Source organism: Wolffia australiana, chromosome 14 (genome assembly GCF_029677425.1).
Source record: "Wolffia australiana isolate 7733 chromosome 14, ASM2967742v1".
NCBI classification, from domain to species: domain Eukaryota; kingdom Viridiplantae; phylum Streptophyta; class Magnoliopsida; order Alismatales; family Araceae; genus Wolffia; species Wolffia australiana.
In genome coordinates this window covers 10,067,067-10,090,697 of record NC_135848.1, presented here as the reverse complement: position 1 = coordinate 10,090,697, position 23,631 = coordinate 10,067,067, and the positions used below count along the sequence as shown (strand labels likewise).

Below are 23,631 nucleotides of genomic sequence, written 5' to 3'. Positions count from 1 at the left end.
GTCACATGCGGACCAATGGATGGCATTAGCTTGACAATTGTAACAAACTAAATTGTATCAATAAATCTATCTATCAGTCTGTCCAAAAATATCCCATGTTCGTTGCAAGACAATGACAGAATAAAGAAATATAACGTCGCGTAACAGATGGACGAGAGAATTAATATTCAAGAACACAGTATCAAAACCGCATGTCCTCACGTCTGGACCAATGGAAACGCCCGATCCCAGAGTGGAACCCCACATAAAGAGTCGCGTTAGAAGTGTTGTACTGTAGGATTAAAAATTAAGAGTAGGAAGCAAAGAACGAGCACGCGATGGCGGACCAACATCCCTTTGTCTTGTTGCATCAAACATCCACACTTGCATAGCTGTGAAACAAAGCGAACACGCAGGAGAGGGAGGGATTACAGGGGGAATGGGGAAGAGAGAGGGGAGGGGAGGCTAGCAGATGTGGATGGGGTGGCCGTCCCAGTGCTTCAAGCAGTCGAAGAGTGGGTCGATGAGCCTGCCCTGGGAGATGGCGGTGAAGACCTTGTCGAACTCCTCCCCGGGGGAGCGGGTCTTCTCGCCGGAGAGCAAGTCGGTGTCGAGCTCTTGGCGGACGAACCTGTAGAGAGGGTAGGAGCGGCAGTCGACGATCCTGTTGGGCAGGGCGGGGCGGCCCTTGTCGAGGGCGTCGCGCGCGGCCTCGAGCTCCTTGGGCAGGAGCGCGCGGAGCTCGTCCTCGAAGGCGGCGATCTTGTGGAAGACGGCGGTGGCGGGGTCGCGCTCGGCGTCGCCGTTGGCCATGGCGTGGTCGACGAGGACCTGGCGCAGGCGCTGCATGAGCGGGTAGGAGGGGCTGCAGGGGTCGTCGGCGTAGGCGAAGACGTGCTCGCGGTCGACGACCTTGAGCAGGTCCTTCTCGCAGAAGCGCGAGGGGTGGAGCTCGCCGTTGGCGGCCATGGTGAGCGCGCGCTTGGCGGCCTGGCCGACGGCGTTCTTGGCGGCGGCGCGGAGGTTCTCCTCGAGGTGGCGCAGGTCGACGGCCTGGCAGAGCGCGACGAGGTAGGTGGCGCTCATGAGCTTGAGGATGTGGACGGCCTCGGCGGTCTTGCGCGCGGAGATGAGGCCGAGGGAGTTGACGTCCTGGTTGTGCTGCTCGGCGCTCTGGACGTGGCTGGTGACGGGGTTGGCGAGGAACTGGAGCTCGGAGCAGTAGGAGGCCATGGCGATCTCGGCGCCCTTGAGCCCGTAGTCCAGGCTGGGGTTCCGCCCGCCGGAGAGGTTGGAGGGCAGCCCGTTGTTGTAGAAGTCGTTGACGAGCTCGGACATCTGCGCGAAGACGAGCTTGCCGATGGCCGCCAGCGCGAGGCGGGCGTTGTCCATGGAGACGCCGATGGGGGTTCCCTGGAAGTTGCCGCCGTGGAGGGCCTTGCCGCGCGCCACGTCGATGAGCGGGTTGTCGTTGACGGAGTTGATCTCGCGCTCGATGGACTTGGTGGCGGCGCGGAGCACCTCCACCTGCGGGCCGAGCCACTGCGGGGCGGTGCGCAGCGCGTAGCGGTCCTGCTTGGGCTTCTGCAGCGGGTCCTGCTCGTGCAGGCGGCGCGCCATCTTCACGTAGGAGCTGCCGTCGAGGACGTGGGCCATGATGGCGGCCGCCTCGATCTGGCCCGGGTGGTGCTTCAGGTCGTGGGTCAGCCGGTCCGCGAACTCGGGCTTGCCCTGCATCACCTCGCAGAACACGGCGGAGAGCACCTCCGCCAGCAGCGCCAGCAGGTTGGCCTCGAAGAGCACCACCGAGGCCAGCCCCGAGCCCACGGCCGTGCCGTTCACCAGCGCCAGCCCCTCCTTGGGCTGCAGCTCGAAGAACCCGCCCGGGATGCCGGCCAGCTTGAAGGCCTCCGCGGCCGAGACCCGCGCGCCGCCCGCCGTGGCCGCCCGGGCGTTGGGCCGCCCCGTGAGCAGCCCGGCGATATACGAGAGCGGCACGAGGTCGCCCGAGGCGGTGATGGTGCCGCGCAGGGGCAGGCAGGGGGTCACCCCGTGGTTTAGCAGCGCCGCGATCGCCTCCATCACCTCGAACCGGATCCCCGAGTACCCCTGCAGCAGCGTGTTGATCCGCACCAGCATCGCCGCCCGCGTCGCCGCCGCCGGCAGCGTCGTCGCCGCCGACTCCTCCTCTTCCGTCCCGAATATCCCCGCGTTCAGGAACCTGCATTACCCGTTTTTACCAGTTTGTCAGTTACCCAGTTACCACCCCCTTCTTTTCTCCTCACTTTCCAAGCCCGCAATAATTTACAAGTATTCCAATTTACAAGGAGAGAGTTTTAAGCCAGCAACAACAAGGGCGATAGAGAGAGTAAGGGCGATAGAGAGAGCAAGGGCGATAGAGAGAGTAAGGGCGATAGAGAGAGCAAGGGCGATAGAGAGAGTAAGGGCGATAGAGAGAGCAAGGGCGATAGAGAGAGTAAGGGCGATAGAGAGAGCAAGGGCGATAGAGAGTAAGAGAGTAGGATAGAGAGAAGAAGAGAGACTGACCGGATGAGCTCCTTCTGCAGCGCGCCGCCCTGCTTGGTGCGGCGGTGGGAGGTGGCGCCGAAGCCGGTGGTGACGCCGTAGCTGTCGGTGCCCTTGCTCAGGCTGTCCATGATCCAGTCGCTGCTCGCCTTCACCCGCGCGCGCGCCGACTCGGCCAGCTCCACCGCCACCGGCTCGCGCGCGGCCGCCACCGCCGCCACCTGCGCGATGGTCAGGTCCGCGCCGCGCAGCCGGACCACCGGCCTGCGGAACTCCTCCACCATCCTCTTCACCTCCTCCAAGTGGCTCCCCTTCAAAGACTCCGCCGCCGCCCCCCAGTTCAGCGGGTCCGCCTCCCGCGCCGCCGCCGCCGCCGCCACGGCGGCGCCGCCGCCGTTCGCCGCCGCCGGCTTCACGCAGAACGGCTCCAGCTTCGCGCTGCCGTTCCCGTTACCGTTACCGTTACCGTTGCAGTACACCTGGGTGGCCGCTTCCATCGCGAGGAGAATTGAAAGAGAAGAAGAGAGATAATGCGACTACCCCGGCTTCTCAAGCGCGATCTCTTCCTCTCTCTCTCTCTCTCTCGCCACCCGACTCCTGCACTCCTCTCCAAGGAGGAAACTCGGACTCTGCTCGAATTTTCCTGAGCCGCTTCTGCGACTTTGCTCTGCTTAAATAGACATGATAGAGAAGCCGGCGATGCGGTAGGTGGTGCAAACGAGTGACGGAACGGGTGTTAGCTGTGGATCAATCTTAAGCGTCCGATCTTAGTGGCATCCGCTTGACCAGTATTTTGCTGTATTACCATAATCTTTAGCACGAACTTTCCTGCTCTCGATGATCGTCAAATCAGACGACGCCTTCAGGGTGCACAACTTGGAGCTCTTTATTTCCCCGTCAAGGCAGACGGAAATAAACTACGACGTGGTCTCTGCAGCTCCAGGAAGCGATCAACCTGGGTCATTTTATAATCATGCAAGTACCGCTGTTAAACTGCGAAATATAGTTTTTACATCGGTCGTGTATGAATTGAATAATGCAGCAATCGTTGATATGAATTAATCAAGTGGAGAACGAGCTACGTGGTTGCATGCGGAGCCTTGCATTCATGCACACTGTTCATCTCTGAACATATGGGAACCCGCCGCCGGAGGGCATTATCCGTTCATCATCGCCATCTTTGATCGTCTAGATCTGAATAAAATAAGAAGAAGCGCAACCCTAGCCATAAGACCCATCTCCATAACTATGATAATGATGGGTTCCCAGACGCACTTCTGGAGAGACACAAGGAGATAAGCCGAGAGAGATTGCATTCTAGAGAGAAAGAGAGATCCCATGACCCCAACTAAATTTTTTAAAGACGGGTTCATCTTCCTGCCTTTCTGCCGACAACATCACACTCCTTAGAGAGAGAAAGAGAGAGAGAGATAGAGAGAAGAGCAAGACTCCGAGGGCGCCCACCGGATCTAGAGAGAGAAAAAGAGAGGGTTGAGGAGAGAGAGAGAGAGACAGGTGGCGGGTAGCTGGCCACAAGACGCACCTACCCAGGTCTTCGACGGCCCAGTTAATGGAGAAGTTTGTCTCCAAACCAGTCCCTTCCGTGTGTGTGGTCAGTGGTCACACATGCCAGCTCGAACGCCTCTGGTAGGTACAATCCGGCGACGCCAGCGCGACACGTGGCAGAGCCGCCCCCTCTGAGCTGGCAGACCTCGACCGCCACCTGGAGTAATCATAGCAGACCCCATGCTGACCTGGGCACCTGCCAGATAAGCGTTTCATAATGGGCCGGCCCAAGAACCCGTTTAGGGTTTATGCTCGTCTCCGTCTTCAACCTCCGGGCTAGGGTTTTGGTAGATGCCGCGGCGTCTGAATTTTTCGAGATGGTCTGAGGCGGCGGGCGGCCGTCCGATCGGAGATCCATGGCGGGGCTGGTATCGGAGTGCCACGTCATGCTGGTGAGCCGGTTCCGAGCCGGGGACGTGGACCGGGGGCTGCAGCTGCTGGACTCGGTGCTGAGCCTGGGGTACAGGCCGGGGATCGTGACCTGGACCGTGGTCTTCCGAGCGCTGAGCGAGTCGGGCCGGGGGCGAGAGCTGGAGCGGGTGGTGCGGTGGGTCCGGCGCCACGGACCGGAGCTGGACCACCTGGCGTTCTCGACGTTGATCCACGGGTTCTGCAAACTGGGGCAGGCCCGGACCGCGGTCCGGCTGTACCGAGCCTTGGTGGCTCGAGGGATGCAGCCCAACTCGTACAACCACCTCTCGCTGGTCCAGGCGCTGTGCGGGCTGGGCCGGCCGGAGGAGGCGAGCGGGCTGGTCCGGCGCCTGCGCCCGGCGGAGGCGGCGCTCTACAACGCCGCCATGCACGGCCACGGCGCCGCCGGCGGCGCCGACGCCGCGCTCGGGTTGCTGGCCGAGATGCTCAAGCGTGGGGTGTCCCCCACCGTCGTCACCTTCAACACCGTCATCCACGGGCTGTGCCGGACCGGCCGGCTCGAAGAGGGCCGGGCCGTCAAGGAATACTTAATGGGCCGCGACCCCGGCCCAAATACCGTCTCCTACACCATTCTCCTCCACGCCTGCTGCCAACGCTGGGACCTGTCAACCATGGTCAAGCTCTTCGAGGAGATGGTCAACAGAGGGGTGGCGCCCAATGCCGTCACCTACAGCGTCATCATGAAGGGCTTATGCCGGGCCGGCCACGTGGCGAGATCTGCGGCGTTGCTCCGGGATATGATCGCCAAGGGGATTCCGACGGACGAGATCGCGTTCAACACCCTGATCCAAGGGCTCTGCGAGGCAGGGGAGGTCGCGCAGGCGTTCCGGGTCTACGACGAGATGGTCAACCACGCCCGGCCCGGGCCGGTCACGTATAATATCCTGGTCAACGCGCTGTGCGTGCGGGGGAATCTCCGGGCGGCGGAGATTCTGGTGGCGGAGCTGGCGGCGGGCGGCGGCGTGCGGCTGAGGAAGTTCGCCTTCACGGCGGTGATCAAGGCGCATTGCGTGATGGGCAGCCCGGCCAAGGCCATGGCCTTCTTTCAGAAGATGATAGCCGCCGGATTTGATGCCACGGTGGAGGATTACACGGCGGTGATTCGCCGGCTGGCGAGGCGGCGCCACCTGAAGGAGGTCAAGAGCTTCCTGAGGATGATGTGGCGGGCTGGGATTCGTCCGGACCGGGTGCTGTTCCTCACCCTGCGTCAAGCTTTCAGCGCCGATCATGATCGTCGGTCTGTGCTTGTCTTGCAAGGAAAGATGATCACCAGTGGCCAGTCATGAACGGAGGTAGTGAAATTTAATATCCCTTGAATCCTGATTTTCAAAAAGAAAAGAAAATTGATGATTTTGAAAAACCCTCCCTAATCTTTGTTTCAGTGGGGTTCCAATATCCAAAGCTGGAGCAGCTCAAACAAGTTCACTTCTCATAGAGCAAGGTAATCGGATATTAGAACAAGTATGAAATTTAAACTAAAGACTTCAATGAATTATCTTTAATTTGTATCAGGGTGTGATTGGCGATGAAGCTGACGAGCACCTGGACAGTAAATAATACATTTCTTCCCGCTTACACTGAAGTATAGTTTCAAATTACCCATTCTTGTATCGTGGAACCATGCTGACAGTGATTACTGTTGGTGTTGGGTAATTCTGCTTTTGTAAAGTTGTACATTAATATGAGAAAAATACAACATTATGCCGTACTCTCTCCAAGATTAAGCTTCGAGTTCAGCAAATGAATCTAATAAGCCTATTTTCTAAGGTTTTACTTCCCTCCACTTTTGTTGGATAATTTGTCGACTGGTTAAAAAGGCTATATGAAAGCCAAAAAAATAGAGAACCAGTGAAAATACACCATACACACGGCGAGTTCACATCATTAAGTCTATAATTAAGTAGGCAATTCATTACCTTGTCCAAATTGAACTCAGAAAACGCTCGAACCATGAGAACAAAATCGGCCCGGCTCAAGCAGCAGAGTCAAAATGTATAGAAAAATGCAGCAGGGAGAAGAGGCCCCACTCTGATCAATGTTCCTTCGATTTCCCTTCTTGGGGTCTCGGAATTTTTCTATACTCGTAGTTGTAGATGTCGATTCTTTCTTGCAGCATCTGCAAAATTATATAATACAATTAAAAACCAAGATAAAACGCGAAAATGGTAATAATATATATATAAAAAATCAGAGTAGGTTCGTTGCCTTGAGTTCCTCTTCCAAGGAGAATTTCTTCCGCTTGTACCCCTCCATGGGTCCAGTTCTGGACAGAGCCTTCATATTCTCAAGGACTTCCCACTCGATGTTGTCCTTCTCTTTGGTAACTTCCTTGCTAGAAAAAGAACAAAATGTAGCTAATTTTCAAAAAAAAAAGGATGGTTTCATAAATCGAATGCGTAGAGATGAGCAATCACTTGCCTGCCAGTGATGAGATGAGCTAGACCAACTGATCCGAGGACAGTCAGCGAGACTAGAGGCAGGCCGTATCGAAAAAAGGGCCCTTTTCTGCTCCATTTGGTGAATTTCGAAGCTGAATTCGTGATTCTAACGGATGGAGACGATGGATTCGTTTTGTTCGTGGATGTCTTCGGCAAATTACTCGTCATAAGTGCGGCAAACCAGATATCTTGAAATAAAACACAAGTTACAGAGATTATATAAATATTTTCATAAAGATCACTTCAGATATTTTCAAAAATCTTCAAAGATCTTCAGCTGAGTGTATAAAAATAGCCTTCAGACTCATCGGAAGCCCGGGAGCAGAGATCAATACGCAGCAAAAACATCAAGACCACAATTAATCAGTCATGTCCAGAGTTGAATCGCAGAAAATAATGATGTCGCCGAGTTCCCTGATAAACGATGCTTTACGAAAGAAATCGAACCCTAGGTCACCAAGTAAAACCAAGGAACAAAGGAGTCGAAGTAGATTCGCGATCGATAAAAGTTCATCCGGAAGTAATCACGAAAAATAGCGGATTCGAAATTGAATATACCTCGCAGGATCAGTGATTGTTACGGCGCGCAGGATTTTCCCCCTCTTCCTCAAAGGAGGAGAATTCAGAGAGAAAGAACCACGACACGTGGTAGTATCAATTCGGTAAAGAACATGGTAATTTCCTTTTTTCCCTTGGATTAAGAATACGATTTTAATTTCATAAAAAAAATTACGTAAAAATCAAATCACGGACGTTATCCCCCCCCCCCCTCCGTCACGGGATTACCCGGACACGCCGTCAGTCGCTGTTAACTTACGGAGAGAGAAAACCGGTATCTACGACGGAATCGCGGCGTTAAGTTACGGAACAGACGGCGCCGGCGGACGGAAAGGCGGTCAGATTCATTTTCTGGATAGCTGTTCCCGATTTGGCAACAGATCAACGGCTGAGATTTCCTGCATGTTGGACCCCGGCAACGCGGAGCTCCTCAGTTTGCGGGAGACGACTATATAAACCCCCCACCCTTCGATCCACCTCGAGATCGGCATTCAAACTTCGAAAGATGGCGGATTCGGCGGAGGTTGCGGTGGCGAAGAAGAGGGCCAGCAGCGGAGATGGCGAGGAAGTCTTCGTCTCGGCGAAGAAATCCGCCATGGCCGGAGCTCGCTGGAGCGGCGATCCGGCTCAATCGTTGGCAAGCGCGAGGCACGAATTCGGCGAACACGGCGGCGTGAACATGTCGATCGAAGCCTCGGCGACGTTTACGGTGATGGAACCGGACACGATGCGGCGAATGTTCTCCGGCGAGCTCGGTCCCGATCGCGATTTCTTCATCTACAGTCGACATTTCAACCCTACGGTGCTCAATCTCGCGCGCCAGATCGCCGCGATCGAAGGCACGGAGGCGGCGTACTGCACGGCCAGCGGCATGTCCGCCATCGCCTCCGTCGTCCTCCAGATCTGCGGCACCGGCGGCCACGTCGTCGCTTCCCGCCGGCTCTACGGCGGGACCTACGCTCTGATGTCCCGATTCCTTCCCGCGAAATGCGGGATCGAGACCACGTTCGTCGATATCGACGATCCGACGGCGGTAGCGGCGGCGATCAGAGAGGGGGAGACGAAGATCTTGTACTTGGAGAGCGTTGCGAACCCTACCCTGGCCGTGGCGGATATCCCGCGGCTGAGCGCGCTGGCGCACGATAAGGGAGTGACGGTGGTGGTGGACAACACCTTCTCCCCCATGGTCATCTCTCCGGCCAGGCTCGGCGCGGACGTCGTCGTCCACAGCGTCTCCAAGTTCATAAGCGGCGGTGCCGACGTCATTGCCGGTAATGCCACCTCTCGTTATCGACCATCAATGATGATGATGATGATGATGGATGATCGATGATGATGGATGAGGATGATGGATGATCGATGATGATGATGGAGATGATGGATGATTATGGAGATGATGGATGATGGTGGAGATGATGTATGATGATGGGAATGATGGAGATGATGGATGATGATGATGGGGATGATGGATGCTGATGATGGATGCTAATGGAGATGATGATGGAGATGATGATGATGATGATGATGATGGATGATAGATGATGTTGGATGACGGATGATGGATGATAGATGATGGATGATGGATAAAGAATGATGGATGATGATGGATGATGGATAATGAATGATGGATGATGGATGATGAATGACGAATGATGAATGATGGAGATGATGGATGATGGATGATAGATGATAGATGATGATGGATAATGAATGATGGATGATAGATGATGATGGATGATAGAAGATAGACGATGATGGATGATAAATGATATATGGTGGATGATAAATGATATATGATGGATGATGAATGATGGATGATGATGGATGATGATGGGCAGGGGCGATATGCGGGCCGGCGAGCTTGGTGAGCGGGATGATGGACCTGCAGAGCGGGGCGCTGATGCTGCTGGGGCCGACGATGAACGCGAAGGTGGCGTTCGAGATCGCGGAGAGGCTGCCGCACCTGGGGCTGAGGATGAAGGAGCACTGCAGGAGGGCGGGGGCGTACGCGGAGAGGATGGAGAGGCTGGGGCTCAAGGTGGTCTACCCGGGGCTCAGGGCCCACCCCCAGCACGAGCTCTTCAAGGAGATGGCCAATCCCGGGTACGGCTTCGGGGGGATGCTGTGCGTGGACATGGGCTCGGAGGAGCGGGCCAACCGCATGATGCACCACCTCCAGAACTCGGCGCAGTTCGGGCTCATGGCCGTCAGCCTCGGCTACTACGAGACGCTCATGTCCTGCTCGGGCAGCAGCACCAGCAGCGAGCTCAGCGTCGAGGAGAAGGCGCTCGCGGGGGTGTCGCCGGGGCTCGTGCGCATGTCCATCGGCTACAGCGGCACCCTGGAGCAGAGGTGGGCTCAGTTCGAGAAGGCCCTCTCCTTGATGCAAGATGACCCCCCCTCCTTCCCCACCAACTGATCCTCTCTCTCTCTCTCTCTCTCTCTCTCTCTCTCTCTCTCTCTCTCTCTCTCTCTTTCTCTCCCCTCTCTCTCTTTCTCCCCCTCTTTCTCTCTCTCTCTCTCTCCCGCTCTCTCTCTCTCTCTCTCTCTCTCTCTCTCTCTCTCTCTCTCTCTCTCTCTCTCTCTCTCTCTCTCTCTCTCTCTCTCTCTCTCTCTCTCTCTCTCTCTCTCTCTCTCTCTCTCTCTCTCTCTCTCTCTCTCTCTCTCTCTAGATATCTTTCCCTCTCTCTCTCTTTCTGCTAGGTATCTTTCTCTCTCCCTCTGTGTATCTTTCTCTTTTTTAGATATCTCTCTCTCTTTCTAGGTATCTGTTTCTCTTCTCTGTGTATCTTTCTCCCTCTAGGCATCTTTCTCTCTCCCTCTGTGTATCTTTCTCTTTTTTAGATATCTCTCTCTCTCTAGGTATCTGTTTCTCTTCTGTGTATCTTTCTCCCTCTAGGCATCTTTCGCTCTCCCTCTGTATCTGTCTCTTTTTCTGGGCATCTTTCTCTCTCCTCTGTAACTCTCTCTCTTTCTGGGCATCGTTCTCTCTCCCTCTGTAAATCTCTCTCTCTCTCTCTTTCTGGGCATCTTTCTCTCTCCCTCTGTATCTCTCTCTCTCTCTTTCTGGGCGTCTTTCTCTCCCTTTGTATCTCTCTCTCTTTCTGGGCATCGTTCTCTCTCCCCTTGTAAATCTCTCTCTCTCTCTCTCTCTCTCTCTCTCTCTCTCTCTCTCTCTCTCTCTCTCTCTCTCTCTCTCTCTCTCTCTCTCTCTCTCTCTCTCTCTCTCTCTCTCTCTCTCTCTCTCTCTCTCTCTCTCTCTCTCTCTCTCTCTCTCTCTCTCTCTCTCTCTCTCTCTCTCTCTCTCTCTCTCTCTCTCTCTCTCTCTCTCTCTCTCTCTCTCTCTCTTTCTGGGCATCTTTCTCTCTCCCTCTGTATCTCTCTCTCATTATGGGCATCTTTCTCTCTCCCTCAGTATCTCTCTCTCTCTCCTCTTTTCATCTCTCTCTCTCTTCTCTTTTCATATCTCTCTCTTCTCTTTTCATCTCTCTCTCTCTGGGCATCTTTCTCTCCCTCTGTATCTCTCTCTTTCTAGGTGTTTTTCTCTCTCTCTTTTCTAGTTATTTGTCTTCCTCTGCATGTGTCTCTCTCTCTCTCTTTCCAAGTATATTTATCTCTCTAGGGTATCTTTCTCTCTATATGCATCTCTCTCTCTAAAGGATTCTTTTCTCTCTCTTTCTAGGTTTATTTTTTCTCTCCTCTCTCTCTCTCTTCGTATCTCTCTCTTTCTAGATGTCTTTCTCTTATTCGATGTATCTCTCTTTCTTTCTAGGTATCTTTCTGTCATTCTATGAATCACTGTCTCTTTTTCTTGGTATCTTTCTCTCTTTGTATGTTTCTCTTACCCTATGTTCTCTCTCTCTTTCTCCCTGAATCTCTCTCTTTCTAGGCATCTTTATTTCTTTGCATATTTCTCCTTCTAGATATTTTTTCTCCCTCTCCATGTAATTCTGTCTTTCTAGGTACCTTTCTCTTCCTCTCTATGTATCTCTCTTCCATTCTAGGTATCTCTCTCTCCCCCTCTATGTATCTCTCTCTTTCTAGGCATCTTTATCTCTTCGTATATTTCTCCTTCTAGGTATTTTTTCTCCCTCTCTGTATATCTCTTTGTCTTTCTAGGTATCTTTCTCTCCCTCTCTACATATCTCTTTTCCGTTCTAGGAATCTTTCTCTCCCCCTATATGTATCTCTCTCCCTTTCTAGGTATCTCTCTCCCCCCCTCTAAGTATCTCTCACTCTGTAGTGTGTTGAGGAACTGTCTTGTCGCTTGATGGAGGGCCATTCTGTATTATAAATACTTAGAATCATTTTTCTTTTGGGGCCCGCTAGGATCTCTAGTCTATTAGTTTTTATTGTGAAGGATGTGGAAATCTTGGCTTCTACAAGATGGGCCTTTCACTTCTCTTTTTGTCTTTAAACTTTAATCAACGTTCAAAACATCAAGAAATCTTAATGGATCCTGAAATTCCCTCTTTCACACAATCTAATTATGTGTGAGCAATTCTAATATAATTTTACTTAGATATAGTGTTCTAATTATAGATTCAACGGTATGCATTGATAGAGGAGAGAGAGAGAAAGAGACAAAGCTGACCTCAAAATTATAGCCGGAAACTCTTTTAGTAATGCTGGATATCATATTTTAAATTCAGATGATTATAAGGTATCTATTTCTACTTCTCCTCAATTGATCCTTGTGCAAGATCTCTATGCTCTCAGAATATTCTTCAAAGTGTTCAAAACTTATGCAGGTTTCCCAAAATCCTTTCTAGTGATTTGTCTTGATCTCCATGTCTTCCTTGATCAGCTTTTCATAGTTTGATATGTGTTCCTAAAATGGAATTCAAAATAACGCGTCAATATTCCATCAATTAATGTGAAACACTGCCATCAAAATTGTAGACACCACGTCAAAGATTTTTCCCTCATTCAGACGATGAAGCATGGTCACGTACGCAACATTTCTAGGCTTAATGCTAAATTAATTGTGATTTTAATCCTTAAATTTGGTACCGCTGGAATATCAATTTTAAAGACACTTTTATGCTTGTGTCACATGTCCTTGTCATTGAGAACCGACCAGTATCAGTCAACGAGTAGTGCATAATGGCATCGCGAATCGAGATGCCATAATTAATTATTTTTGTCATGATTGGTAACAGTTTGGAAAAATCCAATTACAGCACACGTAGCGCAACTTCTAAAAATTCATAATTATTTAAATTAAATGGATAAAACCATATCTCTAAGAACGTGGCACAACTACTTAAAATTTTATATTTCTTTAGGAATATGATGTTGAAAAGTTGTATAAAAATGTCAAAAAATCCAGTAAAATCAGAGTATCGATCTGAAAATAGAATTTATCATTTGAAGCTTGATAACATGCATTCCTGATCATTTAATGTGGATAAATATAAAAAATCATGATATTAATGTACAAACAAGCATTTTATAACTTTATGCTGTCTAATCCCATCACCTAGTGGTCCACTTCTTCTATTTATCATCATCTATCACTTTCCCTATTTCAATGTTTGAGCTCCTCCGTTGCAACCAGGATCCATCTTTCTTATCCCAAAGGTTTTAACATTTTCTAAAAATCCTTTAGAGAATCTTAGAATCATCTAAAATTCAAATGCCACCACCATCTCAAATTGTCATATTCCTGCGAGTGACAAATTTATATTGATGAGTGGAGTGTCGAAAACCCAACAGTTCACTTTCTAGAAGAGATCCTTAAGGTATCATCAGTTTTCCATTTCAATGTTTGCTTCTGCATAGTCCTTGACAGTTACTTACTGCAAAGTAAAGAATTTGACTACCAAGTGAACTGGGATTCATCAGTCACTGGAGCACATGCTTTGCTAATAATTCCAACAGTTCTTGTTGAGTACCAGTGGCTTTGTTAGACTTGGCCAATTTATTAGACCTTGACAATTGTTGAGACTTTTCAAAGGTTGTGTTTACCAGAAGCAAACCTTAAGAAGTTTCCATTCATATATGTTTACAACTACTCTTCTGTAGGGAGTAGGGACGGGTAGAGAGTATCACTCTTCTTCAGTAAGAATGATTCAATATTACTCTCTAGCCTTTCGCCATATCTTTATCCATCCTCAATAGATTATGTGATTTTAGTCTCTTCGAAGCTTAAGATGTATATAATTTTATTAGGCGATTCGTTTGACCTGATTTAACGGGTAAATTTATGTTAAAGTCTATCCTTGTTTTTTGTCAATGTCTCCCGTGTTTTTCCGGCTTCATATTTTCTTGGTCTTTTTGGCCCAACTTTGACCAAAATTCTAACTAGGCTTGAACTCAATTTTTAAGTAGGTGTCATGCGTACACGAAAGTAAAAGATTGAGCTAGACCAATCTCGTAGCTTTAACATTTATCTTTTCTTGAGTATTTAAACAGTTGCAAAACAAATAAATAAATAAAAGGGCAAATACTACGAAACGGCACCAACTCCATGTTTCGTTCAAAAAGTAGCCCGAACTTTTCATTTTGTTCAAAAAATAGGCCGCGCTAATCAGAAGACGCCATTTGGCGTCTTCTTTTTTTTTGCCAGCGATGTTCGAACAGCTGACGTGGAGTCCACCTGGTAGCCAGGTAGACTCCACGATGGCATCCACGCCAGGTGGACTCCACGTCAGCTGTTTGAACATCGCTGGCCGTTGCCGTCGCTGCCCGTCGCGGGCGGCCACCGCGGGCGCCCCTCTCTGGCCGCCGCCGCCTGTCGCCGCCCGCCGCCGCCGCCCTCTCTCTTTCTCGTTCTCTCCGCCCTCTCTCTTTCTCGTTCTCCCCGACTCTCATCACCTCTCTCTTTCTCGTCCTCTCTCTTTCCGCCCCTCTCTCTCTCTCTCTCTCGACCTCTCTCCCCCTCTCCTGCTCCTTCTCTCTCCCTCGCTCTCTCTCCTCTCCGTCTAACCCTCGCTCCCGCGAGTTCTCTCCCTCTCTCATCCCTCTCTCGCGCTCTCTGTCTCTCGCCCCCTCTCGCCCCTCTCTCTTTCTCGTTCGCTTGGTCTCCCGCGGTCGTTCTCTCCCCCAAACTCTTTCTCGCCCTCTCTGTCTCTCATCCCCTCTCTCTTTCTCGTTCTCTCTGTCTCTCATCCCCACTCTCTTTCTCGTTCTCTCTCTTTTCCCCCCCCTCTCTCTTTCTCGTCCTCTCTGTCTCTCATCCCCTCTCGTCTCGTCTCGTCTACCTCCATCTCTCGTTATATCGTGGCTCCCCATCTCTCTCTCCCATCTATCTCCATCTCTTGTTATGTCTCTTCTCTCCATCCCTCTCTCATCTATCTCAACTTCTTGTTATATCTTGTCTCCCCATCTCTCTCTCTCTCTATCTATCAGTCTATCAATCTACGGTATCGATGTGCATCTCTCTCATTGATCTGTGTCCTACAGGGTATGCGATGGAGTGCGGCATCTCGATGAGAGGTGAGTGGATGGAGAATATCTGATGGTATAAGCGGAAGGTTTTTTGGTTAAAAAAAGATGGATAATTGTGGAATCGCAGGTGAGTTTGGTGGGCGGGTACTACGACGCGGGGGACAATGTGAAGTTCGTGTGGCCGATGGCGTATAGCGTGGCCTTATTGGGCATGGTGGCCGTGGAGTACGGGTCTCTTGTTTCCGCTGCCGGCGAGCTTAGCAACCTCCAAAAGGCGATCCGCTGGGGCACGGATTTCATTTTACGTGCCCATACCTCTCCTACAACTCTGTATCTATCTATCTATCTATCTATCTATCCATCTATCCATCTATCCATCTATCTAATCTATCTATCTATCTATCCATCTATCTATCTATCTATCTATCTATCTATCTATCTATCTATCTATCTACCTACCAATCTATCTATCTATCAATCTATCTATCTATCCATCTATCCATCTATCTAATCTGTCTATCTATCTATCTATCCATCTATCTATCAATCTATCTATCTATCTATCTATCTACCTATCTACCTATCTATCTATCTATCAATCTTTCTATCTCTCTACATCTCTCTCTTTCTCTGTGGCTATCTCTCTCTCACTCGGTGTGAATCTCTCCAACTCTCCGTGGATCTTTCTCTCTCGTATCTCTACTCTCTCTGTATTATAACTCCAATTTCTCTCTCATATATCTACCCTCTCTCTCACTCTCAGACACTCTATTCCCTCTCTCTGATATCATCTCTCCCTTTATCTCTTTCTCTCTCAAACTCTCTACTTTCTATCGGATATCAACTCTCTCTCTATCTCTTTCTCTCTCGGTTATCAACTCTGTCTCTTTCTCTCTTGTATCTCTACTCTCTATCTCTTTCTCGGATATCAACTTTCTCTATATCTTTCTCCATTGTATCTCTACTCTCTCTCTTTCGCTCTCGGACATCAAAACTCTCTATATCGTATCTCCATCTGTCTCTCATCCCCTCTCTCTTTCTCGTTCTCTCTGTCTCTCATCCCCACTCTCTTTCTCGCCCTCTCTGTCTCTCATCCCCTCTCTCTTTCTAGTTCTCTCTGTCTCTCATCCCCACTCTCTTTCTCGTGCTCTCTCTTTTCGCCCCCTCTCTCTTTCTCGTTCTCTCTGTCTCTCATCACCTCTCTCTTTCTAGTTCTATCGCTTTCCGCCCCTCTCTCTCTCTCTCTCTCTCTCTCCCCCCCTCTCCTGCTCCTTCTCTCTCCCTCGCTCTCTCTCCTCTCCGTCTCACCCTCGCTCCAGCTAGTTCTCTCTCTCTCTCTCTCTCTCTCTCTCTCTCTCTCTCTCTCTCTCTCTCTCTGTCTCTCGCACATATATCCGTTTCCATATATCGTTGCGTACTGTCTCTCCATATTTCTTTTGTCTTCCTCCATCTCTAGTTATATCGTGTCCCCCCATCTTTTTCTCCCATTTATCTCCATCTCTTGTTATGTCTCCTCTCCATCTCTCTCATTTATCTCTCATCTATCTCAATTTCGTGTTATATCGTGTCTCCCCATCTCTCTACCCATCTATCTCCATCTCTTGTTATGTCTCCTCTCCATCTCTCTCCCTCATCTGCCTCTCATCTATCTCAAGTTTGTGATATATCTTGTCTTCTCATCTCTCTCTCCCATTTATCTCCATCTCTTGTTATGTCTCGTCTCTCCATCTTTCTCTCGTCTACCTCCATCTCTTGTTATATCGTGGCTCCCCATCTCTCTCTCCAACCATATCTTGTTATGTCTCTTCTCTCCATCCCTCTCTCATCTATCTCAACTTCTTGTTATGTCGATGATAGGTTGAGACCTACTCGGCAAGATGAAGCTATTGAAACACTCAGACATGTTGTTATCAATAACCTCACATTTCGGCTTTTCAGAAATGAAAGCCCTGCAAAACTTTTGTACGCCTACCTCTAGAAAATCTTGCGCAGCTGCTTCTTTCAAAGTCTCCATTTCTCTAATAACCCACTGGAATCCTTCACGGGTTGTGCACTTCACTGCTTTCCAAAATAGGTTCCTCAAGATGTCACTGGAATGACCCTTCTTCTTCCAATTTGAATAAATATGTCTTGCGCAATTCCTATGCTCCGCATGAGGTAACAATCCTACCACTGCATTCACGATACCCTGCGAAATGTCAAAGCGTATCAGGGTTTTAGTTCACAACATTGGTTCTACCTTAACCAAGTAAGTCTTAAAATAAGTAGAATACGACGAATGAGAAAGTTAAATACCTTCTGCTGATCGCTTATTATAGTCCAATCGTAGCCATCAATAATTCTTAAATCAGTCATCATCAAGCTGATAAACCAAGTCCAAGAAGCTTGATTTTCCCCTTCTACCAACGCCCAAGCAATAGGAAACATCTGGTTATTCCCATCCCTCCCCACGGCGCTCAGCAACTGCCCCTTCACTTCGGTTTTCAAAAAACAACCATCCAGCCCAATCACTGGTCTGCAGCCCTCAAGGAACCCCCTTGCTAGAGATTCGAAGCAAATATAGAGTCTGCTAAACCTAGACAAAGAATTATGAATGTCATGCTCCACCTCCAATTGGAAAGTATTGTTCCTACCCACTTTCTGTAACTCAGCGACATAGCAGGGTAGCATGTGATAATGCTCATTCAAAGAACCATGAAGCATCTTGTGCGCCCAGGACCTTGCATTATAACACGTGCCCCGCGAAACTATGATTCCATACTTTCCATGCAATTCTTGCATCATATGATCTACCTTATAGTTCATATCCCTTCGAATAGCATCTAAGAAGTGTTCTGCGATCCAATGATAATCGGCTTGTATGTTCATGGGAGCCCTACTGCACCTATGTTCATCATTTACTGCCTTTATGACAAAGGCCTCCCTCATAGGAACCCAACTGGCATATATACTCCATGGACAATGTTCCTGGCATACAACTTTTACTCTATTCTCCGTAGACCTTTTAAACGTAACATTGAGCCCGTTGTATACGGCATAGTTCTTCACGGCCGCTTTAAATTGTGAACCTGATTCAAATGTCATGCCCAATTGCATTGTAATATTATCGATGGGGCACCCAGGATCATATCTTCTACCGCTGTGTGTGCTCAAAATAATTTCACCGTCATCATCACCACATAGCTCTGCTTGACGTTCTTCTCTTCTACTTCTCCGCCCATTACAAAATTCTTCATTCCATTCTTCACTTGAATATCCATCGGAGTCACTTGAGCACTCATCACTTGAATCCGAACCAAAAAGAAAACTTCTGTCGTTGGCCCTATTTGACAAACGGGTACAGAAGAATAATGTAAATAGTTATACATAGGCAATTTAGTAATCAATATGATACTTACATTCTCTTTTGCTTTGGCTGAATATCTTATAGTTGCACGACGACACAGGAGGATTCTTATGGCCTGCACTAAAATATCCATATCGAAGTCCAAATATGAAAATCTAACGTGTCGATATCAATATCCAAATATGGAAATCCGAAAAATGGATGTCCCAATATTGATATCCAAATATGGATATCGGGAATATCGATGTCCATATTCCCATATTGATATGGATGTCCCCATATCGATAACGATACCCAAATATGGATACTGGAGTATCCACATTGGAAGTGCTTGCAAGTGGATGGAAATAGAGATTGCGGCGTTGAAAAGAGAGAAAGAGAGAGAAAAAGGCTGCTATACCTGGCTGAATGTGGCTGAGAACACCTCTTGATCTTCGATAGAGCGAGACTGTGAGGAAGAGAAAATCGATCTTCAATAGGGGGAAGACGATGCGGCGTTGAGGAGAGATGGACAATCGATCTTCAGTCAGAGCTGGAGACAAGAAGTGAGAGGGATAGAGAGTGAGAGAGCAGGCGAGAAGGAGAGAGTTCAGTAGGGAAAGAGAGCGCGAGGGCGAGGGAGCAGGCTAGAGGGAGAGAGTATGAGAGAGTATGAGAGAGTATGAGAGAGTATGAGAGAGAATGAGAAGGAGGGAGAGAGAACGAGAGGGAGAGAGAACGAGAGGGAGGGTGAGACCGGAACGAGGGAGAGAGATACAGGGAGAGAGAGGAAGATAACAAGCGAGAGAGAGGGCTACATCAGTAGCGGGAGAGAGAGAGAGAGAAAGAGAGAGACAAACAGAGAGAGAGAGAGACAGAGAGACAGAGACAGGGAGAGACAGAGACAGAGAGGAAAAGAAAACGAGAGGGAGAGAACTCGCGGGAGCGAGGGTTAGACGGAGAGGAGAGAGAGCGAGGGAGAGAGAAGGAGCAGGAGAGGGGGAGAGAGGTCGAGAGAGAGAGAACGAGTGGAGAGAGGGAGAGACGATGAGAAGGAGAAAACGGGAAGGGTGAGCGAGGGCGAGAAAAAGACGGACGGCCGGCGAGGGGCGGCGGCAGCGGGCGGCGACGGGCGGTGGCGGCCAGAGAGGGGCGCCCGCGGTGGCCGCCGGCGACGGGCAGCGACGGCAACGGCCAGCGATGTTCAAACAGCTGACGTGGAGTCCACCTGGCGTGGATGCCATCGTGGAGTCTACCTGGCTACCAGGTGGACTCCACGTCAGCTGTTCGAACATCGCTGGCAAAAAAAAAGAAGACGCCAAATGGCGTCTTCTGATTAGCGCGGCCTATTTTTTGAACAAAATGAAAAGTTCGGGCTACTTTTTGAACGAAACATGGAGTTGGTGCCGTTTCGTAGTATTTGCCCTAAATAAAATGGCAATGTTGCTACGGATTTACAGGTTTTCTGTAACGGTTTTTTCTGTAATTATAGTTGAGGACGACTCATATTCGCCCTTCATTAATTTCAAAATTGTAGAGATGGGTGTTGTCGTTAGGTTTATATTTTGTCGTATTTCAGACAAATGCCAAAAATAAACGACGAAGAAATGGATGGATAACATGCTCAAGCGTGGCAGCGACTAATCCCATTCATTCTGAGATGAACTGGCATGCATGAATGCAAGGCTGTGCATGGAACCACGTAGCACATTCTCTAGTTGGGCGGAAGAACATGGGCAAATCACATCTGCAATAACGACATTTCTCGGTTGCAAGAAATATACTAAGGATTGATAGCTATTAGCTAATTTCTCATCATCATAAAAGTCGATTAAAATCCCATTAATAATAGAACAAGATGATATAAAACATGTGGCTCCCGGGCACTTGAAGAAACTAAAATTCCGGGTTTAAACTCATTAATTTCATGATTATTATATGACCTAACGGCATTGCCTATTGGAGCTGATACGCCCACGCCAACCTTGTAGATGCCGTTCGATTGGAAGACATTGAATGCACAGCCAATAAACCTTCGTCTAAGTCGAGCTGAGCTGCAGCGGTCGGATACCACGAAGATCAGACGCTCAGGATTGATCCACAAGGAACGCTCGTTTCTTCAGTCGTCTGTGTTACCTACCCTCTCTTCTCCGCTTCTGTCCAAGACAAGCCAGCGATTATCTATCATGTCTATTTAAGCAGAGCAAAGTCGCAGAAGCGGCTCAGGAAAATTCGAGCAGAGTCCGAGTTTCCTCCTTGGAGAGGAGTGCAGGAGTCGGGTGGCGAGAGAGAGAGAGAGAGAGAGGAAGAGATCGCGCTTGAGAAGCCGGGGTAGTCGCATTATCTCTCTTCTTCTCTTTCAATTCTCCTCGCGATGGAAGCGGCCACCCAGGTGTACTGCAACGGTAACGGTAACGGTAACGGGAACGGCAGCGCGAAGCTGGAGCCGTTCTGCGTGAAGCCGGCGGCGGCGAACGGCGGCGGCGGCGGCGGAGTCTTTGAAGGGAAGCCACTTGGAGGAGGTGAAGAGGATGGTGGAGGAGTTCCGCAGGCCGGTGGTCCGGCTGCGCGGCGCGGACCTGACCATCGCGCAGGTGGCGGCGGTGGCGGCCGCGCGCGAGCCGGTGGCGGTGGAGCTGGCCGAGTCGGCGCGCGCGCGGGTGAAGGCGAGCAGCGACTGGATCATGGACAGCCTGAGCAAGGGCACCGACAGCTACGGCGTCACCACCGGCTTCGGCGCCACCTCCCACCGCCGCACCAAGCAGGGCGGCGCGCTGCAGAAGGAGCTCATCCGGTCAGTCTCTCTTCTTCTCTCTATCCTACTCTCTTACTCTCTATCGCCCTTGCTCTCTCTATCGCCCTTACTCTCTCTATCGCCCTTGCTCTCTCTATCGCCCTTACTCTCTCTATCGCCCTTGCTCTCTCTATCGCCCTTACTCTCTCTATCGCCCTTGCTCTCTCTATCGCCCTTACTCTCTCTATCGCCCTTACTCTCTCTATCGCCCTTGCTCTCTCTATCGCCCTTGCTCTCTCTATCGCCCTTACTCTCTCTATCGCCCTTACTCTCTCTATCGCCCTTGCTCTCTCTATCGCCCTTACTCTCTCTATCGCCCTTGTTGTTGCTGGCTTAAAACTCTCTCCTTGTAAATTGGAATACTTGTAAATTATTGCGGGCTTGGAAAGTGAGGAGAAAAGAAGGGGGTGGTAACTGGGTAACTGACAAACTGGTAAAAACGGGTAATGCAGGTTCCTGAACGCGGGGATATTCGGGACGGAAGAGGAGGAGTCGGCGGCGACGACGCTGCCGGCGGCGGCGACGCGGGCGGCGATGCTGGTGCGGATCAACACGCTGCTGCAGGGGTACTCGGGGATCCGGTTCGAGGTGATGGAGGCGATCGCGGCGCTGCTAAACCACGGGGTGACCCCCTGCCTGCCCCTGCGCGGCACCATCACCGCCTCGGGCGACCTCGTGCCGCTCTCGTATATCGCCGGGCTGCTCACGGGGCGGCCCAACGCCCGGGCGGCCACGGCGGGCGGCGCGCGGGTCTCGGCCGCGGAGGCCTTCAAGCTGGCCGGCATCCCGGGCGGGTTCTTCGAGCTGCAGCCCAAGGAGGGGCTGGCGCTGGTGAACGGCACGGCCGTGGGCTCGGGGCTGGCCTCGGTGGTGCTCTTCGAGGCCAACCTGCTGGCGCTGCTGGCGGAGGTGCTCTCCGCCGTGTTCTGCGAGGTGATGCAGGGCAAGCCCGAGTTCGCGGACCGGCTGACCCACGACCTGAAGCACCACCCGGGCCAGATCGAGGCGGCCGCCATCATGGCCCACGTCCTCGACGGCAGCTCCTACGTGAAGATGGCGCGCCGCCTGCACGAGCAGGACCCGCTGCAGAAGCCCAAGCAGGACCGCTACGCGCTGCGCACCGCCCCGCAGTGGCTCGGCCCGCAGGTGGAGGTGCTCCGCGCCGCCACCAAGTCCATCGAGCGCGAGATCAACTCCGTCAACGACAACCCGCTCATCGACGTGGCGCGCGGCAAGGCCCTCCACGGCGGCAACTTCCAGGGAACCCCCATCGGCGTCTCCATGGACAACGCCCGCCTCGCGCTGGCGGCCATCGGCAAGCTCGTCTTCGCGCAGATGTCCGAGCTCGTCAACGACTTCTACAACAACGGGCTGCCCTCCAACCTCTCCGGCGGGCGGAACCCCAGCCTGGACTACGGGCTCAAGGGCGCCGAGATCGCCATGGCCTCCTACTGCTCCGAGCTCCAGTTCCTCGCCAACCCCGTCACCAGCCACGTCCAGAGCGCCGAGCAGCACAACCAGGACGTCAACTCCCTCGGCCTCATCTCCGCGCGCAAGACCGCCGAGGCCGTCCACATCCTCAAGCTCATGAGCGCCACCTACCTCGTCGCGCTCTGCCAGGCCGTCGACCTGCGCCACCTCGAGGAGAACCTCCGCGCCGCCGCCAAGAACGCCGTCGGCCAGGCCGCCAAGCGCGCGCTCACCATGGCCGCCAACGGCGAGCTCCACCTCGCGCTTCTGCGAGAAGGACCTGCTCAAGGTCGCCGACCGCGAGCACGTCTTCGCCTACGCCGACGACCCCTGCAGCCCCTCCTACCCGCTCATGCAGCGCCTGCGCCAGGTCCTCGTCGACCACGCCATGGCCAACGGCGACGCCGAGCTCGACCCCGCCACCGCCGTCTTCCACAAGATCGCCGCCTTCGAGGACGAGCTCCGCGCGCTCCTGCCCAAGGAGCTCGAGGCCGCGCGCGACGCCCTCGACAAGGGCCGCCCCGCCCTGCCCAACAGGATCGTCGACTGCCGCTCCTACCCTCTCTACAGGTTCGTCCGCCAAGAGCTCGACACCGACTTGCTCTCCGGCGAGAAGACCCGCTCCCCCGGGGAGGAGTTCGACAAGGTCTTCACCGCCATCTCCCAGGGCAGGCTCATCGACCCACTCTTCGACTGCTTGAAGCACTGGGACGGCCACCCCATCCACATCTGCTAGCCTCCCCTCCCCTCTCTCTTCCCCATTCCCCCTGTAATCCCTCCCTCTCCTGCGTGTTCGCTTTGTTTCACAGCTAGGCAAGTGTGGATGTTTGATGCAACAAGACAAAGGGATGTTGGTCCGCCTTCGCGTGCTCGTTCTTTGCTTCCTACTCTTAATTTTTAATCCTACACTTCGATTCTTGCGCGACTTGTTATGGACATAATTTATTGGCCATTTATAGTCTGTTTATCTGCTGGTTATATGTCGCTATCCAGGCAATGATTCTGTCAGCGTCATGCTTGTGCATAAACTTAAGATTCTGTCAGCACCGGAGGAGGGTGGAGTGGAGGTAACGGGTTCCATGATCCGGCATGGCCCCAAGGGGGGAGCCGAAGGGGCCTCATCCAAACGGAAGGCGGGATGAGGTAGAGTA

General features: G+C 51.4%; 5 protein-coding genes across 6 annotated transcripts; 3 read left to right on the top strand and 2 right to left on the bottom strand.

The window, feature by feature from the left end:
• Window positions 1-320: 320 nt before the first annotated feature.
• On the bottom strand, window positions 321-3,002 carry LOC144711735 (phenylalanine ammonia-lyase-like). Its single transcript, XM_078585756.1, has 2 exons — window positions 2,527-3,002; window positions 321-2,200 (listed from the first exon to the last, which is right to left on the bottom strand). The coding sequence occupies exons 1-2, from the start codon at window positions 3,000-3,002 to the stop codon at window positions 445-447; spliced, it is 2,232 nt and encodes a 743-aa protein (XP_078441882.1). The 3' UTR covers window positions 321-444.
• On the bottom strand, window positions 2,972-7,619 carry LOC144711738 (cytochrome C oxidase assembly protein). Of its 2 annotated transcripts, XR_013583645.1 has the most exons (5): window positions 7,500-7,619; window positions 6,918-7,129; window positions 6,709-6,831; window positions 6,420-6,619; window positions 2,972-5,822 (listed from the first exon to the last, which is right to left on the bottom strand). XR_013583645.1 is itself a non-coding variant. In XM_078585758.1 (4 exons), exons 2-4 carry the CDS (start codon window positions 7,107-7,109, stop codon window positions 6,536-6,538), a joined length of 399 nt encoding a protein of 132 aa, XP_078441884.1. In that variant the 5' UTR covers window positions 7,110-7,129; window positions 7,500-7,619; the 3' UTR covers window positions 6,313-6,535. The 2 variants fall into 2 exon arrangements, 1 of the variants encoding a protein (XP_078441884.1); XM_078585758.1 differs by lacking the exon at window positions 2,972-5,822 and having other exon boundaries at window positions 6,313-6,619.
• On the top strand, window positions 4,428-6,212 carry LOC144711737 (uncharacterized). The gene is made up of 3 exons (XM_078585757.1): window positions 4,428-5,795; window positions 5,886-5,944; window positions 6,016-6,212. The coding sequence occupies exon 1, from the start codon at window positions 4,428-4,430 to the stop codon at window positions 5,787-5,789; it is 1,362 nt and encodes a 453-aa protein (XP_078441883.1). The 3' UTR covers window positions 5,790-5,795; window positions 5,886-5,944; window positions 6,016-6,212.
• A 343-nt stretch (window positions 7,620-7,962) lies between the features above and the next one.
• MGL (methionine gamma-lyase) lies at window positions 7,963-9,981 on the top strand. The gene is made up of 2 exons (XM_078586497.1): window positions 7,963-8,770; window positions 9,338-9,981. The coding sequence occupies exons 1-2, from the start codon at window positions 8,005-8,007 to the stop codon at window positions 9,916-9,918; spliced, it is 1,347 nt and encodes a 448-aa protein (XP_078442623.1). The 5' UTR covers window positions 7,963-8,004; the 3' UTR covers window positions 9,919-9,981.
• Window positions 9,982-20,698: 10,717 nt separating this feature from the next.
• On the top strand, window positions 20,699-23,341 carry LOC144712427 (phenylalanine ammonia-lyase 3-like). Its single transcript, XM_078586691.1, is given in 3 exon segments — window positions 20,699-21,010; window positions 21,463-22,737; window positions 22,739-23,341. Coding segments are annotated over 3 exon segments (2,016 nt in total). The 5' UTR covers window positions 20,699-20,747; the 3' UTR covers window positions 23,217-23,341.
• Window positions 23,342-23,631: the final 290 nt, after the last annotated feature.